This window comes from Acomys russatus, chromosome 1 (assembly GCF_903995435.1).
Source record: "Acomys russatus chromosome 1, mAcoRus1.1, whole genome shotgun sequence".
NCBI classification, from domain to species: domain Eukaryota; kingdom Metazoa; phylum Chordata; class Mammalia; order Rodentia; family Muridae; genus Acomys; species Acomys russatus.
The window spans coordinates 87,414,183-87,420,838 of record NC_067137.1 but is presented as its reverse complement, the minus strand read 5'-3'; the positions used below and the strand labels follow the sequence as shown (position 1 = coordinate 87,420,838).

The 6,656-nt window shown below is 40.5% G+C and overlaps 1 protein-coding gene across 1 annotated transcript in view; it reads right to left on the bottom strand.

Moving 5' to 3' along the window:
• Positions 1-996: 996 nt before the first annotated feature.
• Fut8 (fucosyltransferase 8) overlaps positions 997-6,656 on the bottom strand; it is a 129,901-nt gene continuing 124,241 nt past the window's right edge. The window contains exon 9 of the mRNA XM_051147960.1: positions 997-2,321. Within this exon, the coding sequence (XP_051003917.1) occupies positions 2,004-2,321 (318 nt within the window). The 3' untranslated portion in view covers positions 997-2,003. The remainder of the gene's footprint in view (positions 2,322-6,656) is intronic.

The window sequence follows — 6,656 nt, the reverse complement described above, 5'->3', positions numbered from 1 at the left end:
CAGAAAAGTGTCAGGTGGTGAAGGAATGTCAACATTTCCAAAAAGGATTGGTGCATAAAAGGAATCACCATCGTGCACATGACGGGTTACAGTGTAGCACCTCCAGAATGCTTCAGAGGATATGGTCAGCAGCATTGCTCAGCCCCTCACACCTGCACATTTAAGCAGGAGCAGTCAGGTGACTAAGCCATCCTCTCTCCTGGTCATGCTTTCTCATTTAAGTCTCTCTCCTGTATGGCGGAGTATGCACCTTAAGCCTAAGAATCGTAATGGACCAACTGTAAGGTTTCAACATAAAAGAATACACAAGTGCACAAACAGAACCTCTGGAGGCAGCTGAAACCTGGAAGAAGGTGAGTGTCTTTGAGAGGTGCCGAGCCTACCTTCTACAGGGGCATTTCATAGCATGTGTCCTTAAAAGACAGGGTCTCTCTGTAAGCAGCCAGTATGGTAAGCCTGGCTGGTCTGAAACTTGTTATGTATCCCAAGCTGGCCTCCAACTCACGGGGATCTACCTCTGCCTCTGGGTGCACACCACACCCAGCCTTCCTCCTAAATGAAAGATTTGGTCCACGTAGGAGCCTGTAGTAGGCATGGCATTAAGTAGCAGGAATCCAGAAAGAAAAGCTTAGTGAACTCTGACCTTTCAGACCTCAGGAAATGAAACCACCTTCCAACCAAGTGTCTCTAAATCCTAACTACCTCTCCAAGTCTACCCTTCTCAAAGAGAAAAACTAACTCTAGTGTTCAGCTATTCTCATTTAATTTAGTCACAAATAAAACCCAGGTGAAATGGGACCTCCAGCTGAGCAGAGACAGACTGTGGGTGAGGCATTCTCCAACCCCCATCTGACCCCTCAGATTCCTTCTGTCCTCAAAAGCAGGACATGACCGGAAGAGTATGTACCTGGATCAAACAACACAAAAAGTGACCAAGTGACAGATGCCACAATAAGAGAGACTGCCAAACATACCTGCTATGGCTGGTTTTATGGATATAAGCATTAGTTCCTCTGGAACCAAGAGAATGACTGTTTCATTCGATTAAAACAAATTGCCAATATACAGAGTAAGAGAGTGAGCACCCCAAAAGCATGTGCTTAGCCACTTCATAACATGCACCAACTAAAGCCAGTTATTAGCATTAGAGAGAACCAATGCTTCTCTTAGTTAATGTATGGTTACTCTATCAGAAATAGAAAAAGCAGGGCAAAAGTAGAAAAAAAAATCTTAGAAGCTATAAACCCATTTTTACCACATTTCTACTATAAAGCTTATATCATCCAGTGATACACAATCCCAGAAACTTTACAAAATTCCTTTTTAAAATTTATTTTTTTTGTTATCAAAGAGAATGTCCAGAAACATTGAGTACTAAAGAATTTGTTCATGGCATTGTTTTACAAAACTTCCTAATGGAGAGTGAATGCTTCATTTTACTTTATTGATGCATCCTTCATTTATTAATGATGAGGTGAATAAACTGAACTGAGGAAATTACTTTAAAAAAAATCCAGACAACCATATAAAGGAAAACATCCATTCTCATTCTGAACCTGTTGACTGGAGTGAGTTCAGTGGTCACATCACCACCCCTGGCTAAGAACCAGCTTCCCCACAGAGGAGAGCTGTCCATATCTTCTCAGTAAGTCACAGAGGTCTCTCAGATATAGGCACCATGTTTGAAGTCTCACACAAAATGTCTGTGTCACTTAAATTACACAACGTGGCAGTGTTTGTTTCACGGGGACATAATATTTTAAGGAGCAAAGTAGAAAACAATCCGTTTGCATGTTATGTGTGAGTACAGTACTGTACTGTGCATGGGCTTGAGGGCACAGCAGCCCTTCATAAAGAGGCGTTCCACCAGTGCAGCATCTGAGGGTTCCCACTTGCTCTTGGTGCGGAGCGTGTCTGTCACTGACCCATGTGTGAGTCTGGGTCTTGCGCTTGGCCGAGATGGTCTGAGCTGAGTTCAGTAGTTAATCTCTTACACGCCACCTCTAGTTGTCAGCTTCAGGGTATGTGGGGTACTTGACGGTTTCTATCTTCTCTCGGACTTTGTAGGACGGGTACAGGCCTGTTTTTCCTATTTTTCTGTTGATACCTTTAGAATAACCATCCCAGTGGTTTCCAGCCACACCAATGACATCTCCAGGTTCCATTGGGATTTCCTCCTCAGTCCGAGGTTGGTGAGGATATATGGCAATCTGGTTGTGGGCATTTTGGCCTCCAAAATAGTAGATGTCATCTAGAGAATGGAAGTTCGCAGAGGCATCAGGATGCAGGGTCTGCATGATTTCATAAGCAACGCGACAGACCTTGGAGAAGAGGAGAAAATGAGTGTGTCAGTACATAGTGTAAAAACCTACCACACCTCAATCTTTAACCAAAGATGGGCACGAAGGCTGAAAAGATAGTTATTCTTCATCAATATCAGACAGACACATACACACACACACCACAGCAGGGCTGTAAGTATATTGTACAGTGTAATTTTAAGAATACAAATCAATTAATTTTAAAATAAACACGAAGAGCCACAAGGTCTTCTAAGCAGGGAACTAGTGACACAAAAAAGAAGAAGATAAAGTTGCTATCAGGAAAATTTAAGGTTTGGGATTAGCACCTCAAATAACACAGATGTTGTTGCTCTCCTACCTTCATTAACTCTTTTAAAGTTAAACTGTTAAGATTTAGTTTTTATTTCTACATACGTTTATGGCCATATGTCTCTCTATGTGTATGTGTAGCATGTGCAGATGCTTGTAGAGGCCAGAGCCTGTCCGATCCCCTGGAGCTGGAGTTACAGGAGGTTACGAACGGCCCCACATGGGACTGAACTCTGGTCCTCTAGAAGTGCAGGAAACACTCTGAACAGCCGAGCCATCTCTCCATCTCTCTGTATCCACTTTTAAACAGTGTTTTCTCAGAACTCTTCTTGATAAATATTTATCTAGTTACTGATGGTCAATGAGCAAGTGGGTTTAAACATATCAGCTATTCATGATGAGCTATAAAGTGTGCTGTGGATGCAACAGCACACGTGTATGGACACAAGCTGGGCTAGTCTTTAAGGAAGATGTGTCTGCCCAATTAGCATTGTTTTAAGATGATGTAAAAGATTTTTCTGTTAAAGAATACCTCCGGTAGCAGGTAAAGTCTCATACCCTGAACGTCTCTTCCTGAATTAAACATGCTTGGTGGTAAAGCTAAGCTACAGCCATCTTCACAGAAGGGTAACACTCTGGCAATGAATAGACTCACTAGAGAGTAAGATGGGCCTCAGATCCCTTCCTAAGGGAGGTGATGACAGCAGAGAACTATCATTTTGCCTAGAACACTTTTCTACTTTACATTCTGACTAAGAACTCAATTCAGGCCACATTTCTCTACAGCTCTAGTTTGGCTATCTCAGTTAATGAATTTTCATTGTCCTTATGCCAACATTTTGCAACCATTTAAAAATGAAACTGCTATTAATAGCTGTTAATCTGCTAATAGCACTTTAGAGTGGCTCAGCAGATGTTTCTAAACTGAGGCATTTGTGGAGATCAAGAGCTGAATGAAGATGATCTTTCTCTCCCTCAGTGATGCTGGACACTGAACGCAGGGCCCTGTGCACAGGAAAGCATCCCGACTGGAGCTATGGCTTATTCCGAGGTGCCCATCTCTAACATTTATGACCAAATAAAATCACTAGATGCACCCTCACCTCAATTTCCTGAAGAATCTGAATTTTAAGAATTTGAGCAGTTCTCAAATGTTAGATGTAACTGACAAATGAAACTAAAGCTAGACAACTTTTTTCCACAAGGAATAAAATACAAAGTGATTAAGTAAAATTGACCTAAGTCAGTGTTATAATTTCAACTACTGACAAAAAGAATCAAGACAACATTTTTTGTTTGTTTTTGAGATAAGGGCTCATATAGCTCAGGCTGGCCTCAGACTCTCTATGAAACTAAGGGTGACCTTGGACTCTTAATTTTCTTTCCTTTTTTCTTCTTCTTTTGTTTGTTGTTCATTTCGTTGGTTGGTTGTTTTTTCAAGACAGAGCTTCTCTGTGTAGCTCTGGCTGTCCTGGAATTTGCTGTTATACCAAGCTGGCCTTGAACTCGCAGACATCTGTCTACCTCTGCCTCCCAGTGCTGAGGTTAAAGGTGTGCACCATCACCACCTGGTCCTATCTCTAATTCTAATGCTGGGATACAGGCATGTGCCACCATCTCAGCTTAATTTCAAATTAACATTGCCAACAAGCTAAGTGAATCTTGAGACTGCTATGATATAGTTAGGATCAATGGTAGAAACAAAACTATAATAAAATGGGAATAAAAACAAATTGGAACTTTTAAACTTCAAATTCAGCCAAAGATCTACACAGAGAAATCAAAATTAAGTTGGAACTCTGGAAAGGAATAAGAATCATCAATGACAGATCAAATTACAATGGTGTTTTATAAAATTACATTCCCCAAAACTCTGTAGCTATCTTAGTTCATTGTATGTTACATTCTGACAATGATAAAAATGCCTAATGATACATTTCTCAGAATGTATCCTCATTATTGAGACACATATCTACAATTAAAATAACAAAGCTCCACTAATAGCAAACGAAGCAACATGAAGAAGCTGGTGTTTGCTGAGCTTTTGTTATAAAATACTGATGGGAGGCAGTATTTGACACAATCCTTTCACTATCCTGATAAGATTCTAAGATTCTATCGTTCATCTTACAGATGCCAAAGGGAACTAAAAGCATTTGCCCCTGTTACACAATTAATAAGTGGTAGATTCCAGTTTGAGCCCAGGCAGCCTGCGTACACACATTGTACAAATCTTATACTCTATGTTCATTCTGTTGCATTGGAAAGACACAACCTATGCACTAAGACTGCCCTGGGGAAACCTGAGTCTTCTCTTCAGGGTCCTTCCTCTCACTTCTCGCCTTTCTTAGCCAGGAATGTAAGACTTTGCATTGCTCTCATAAGAACAACACTGCCCTGTGTTCCACGGCTTGACCTTGCTTTCTTTTTGTGAAAACCTTAATAATTAGTGTATGTTTTGGTACAAATGGTTATTATTTGTTAGCCTTTGTGAGTATACACCTGTATTTTCCTCCTAAACCAAATGAATAAAAAATGATAAATCTCAGATGCCAAGTTGGGCCAATACGAGAGAGATTTCTGGACAAATGTGGATTTGGGTACCTCCAATCACCCTGATGCTGCAGGTGTGGCATTCTTGTCTTATAATAATGGTCATAATGGTAGCCACTAAGCTTATTGAGCACTGATTATAGTCCAGGCAGTCTGATAGTGAGCCTCACACAAACTCCTTTCACTGGCACATCAAACCTGTAAGTACTGTTTCACTCATTTTACAGATGAAGAAACTATGCCACAGATAGATTTTATTACTTTATTTTAAAAAACACAAAAGCAAATAGTAAATGTTACAGCCACAATTAGAATTCTTTCTGGTTCTAGAGTATGCGCTCTCAAATTCACATGAAACTGCTTTTGGATAAGAAATTGGAGTTACAAATGGCACATAGTAGGCGTTCAGTGATTATCTGTTGAGTAAATGGTGCTCCAGTGATGGATGCTCAAGCCCACGGGTGATATTTAAATGTTAAGGCCCATACACAACATTCTGAATAAATAGTGGTTGTTTATCTCAATCCTGGGGCAATTGACTGCTAAGGGCTAGGAGGATCATTATAGTGTTGATGTTTGCATTCAGTTACATTAGGATTCCTCGGGACTTTAAAAATTCAGATCATGTGGTAGGTAATGAAGGCTTGCAGCTGATGGCAATATTTAACTCAGAGTTGGTACTCTGAGTGTACATTACTGAGAGTGGCAGTGTATGGTTTGCAAACATAATACAACTGTATACAGTATATTTTATTTCATTCTGTGCTATCAGTTCATCACTTTCTAGCATAATATTAAGCAGACAGTGATGATTAACAGCAAAAATTCCTGCTAAAGGATATAACACAGGTACAATGTTTAAAAAAACATTTAAAACGTATGCATCCATTGGTCTGAATATAACCCTTAGAAATACCCAGCTGAGAAAATGGGCTTCCAGGGTTTCTCACAGCAGATGGGACCTTGTTTTTGATGAATTATACAGTCAGAGGCTCTCCCATTTAAATTTGGAAGCTGTTCTTAGTTTAGTGGGTGATGCTGGGAGATCTGTGCACCTCTCCTTTAAATTCTATGCCATGAGGGAATAAAACCAGCTTTTGCTGTACTGTATGAATGTCCAAATGAATGCAATACAAGTTGCACAGTAGAGCACCCAGCACCAAAGGGGAGCAGTACCCAGGCTGACTCAAGCAGACCTCTCGCCTTCCATGCTGGGAAGCGGGCACAGGGTCACATCTTTTAACCATGTTTTCCTCTTTTCTACTCTCAGAGTGTATTCACTACTGCTGCACAAACTACACCTCAGTGGAAATTCCTGCCCTGAAAGTTCACGTTATTCTTAACATGTCCTCAGGGCTTTCCAAAATCGGACTGAAAGTGTATAATATAGCCTGTCATATTCTGTGTAGATTTGGAATTAAAGAATATGCCACGAGACTGTTTTTAGTAAGTGTTATAAAGGGAGGTGTCACAGGGGGAAAACTACTCAAA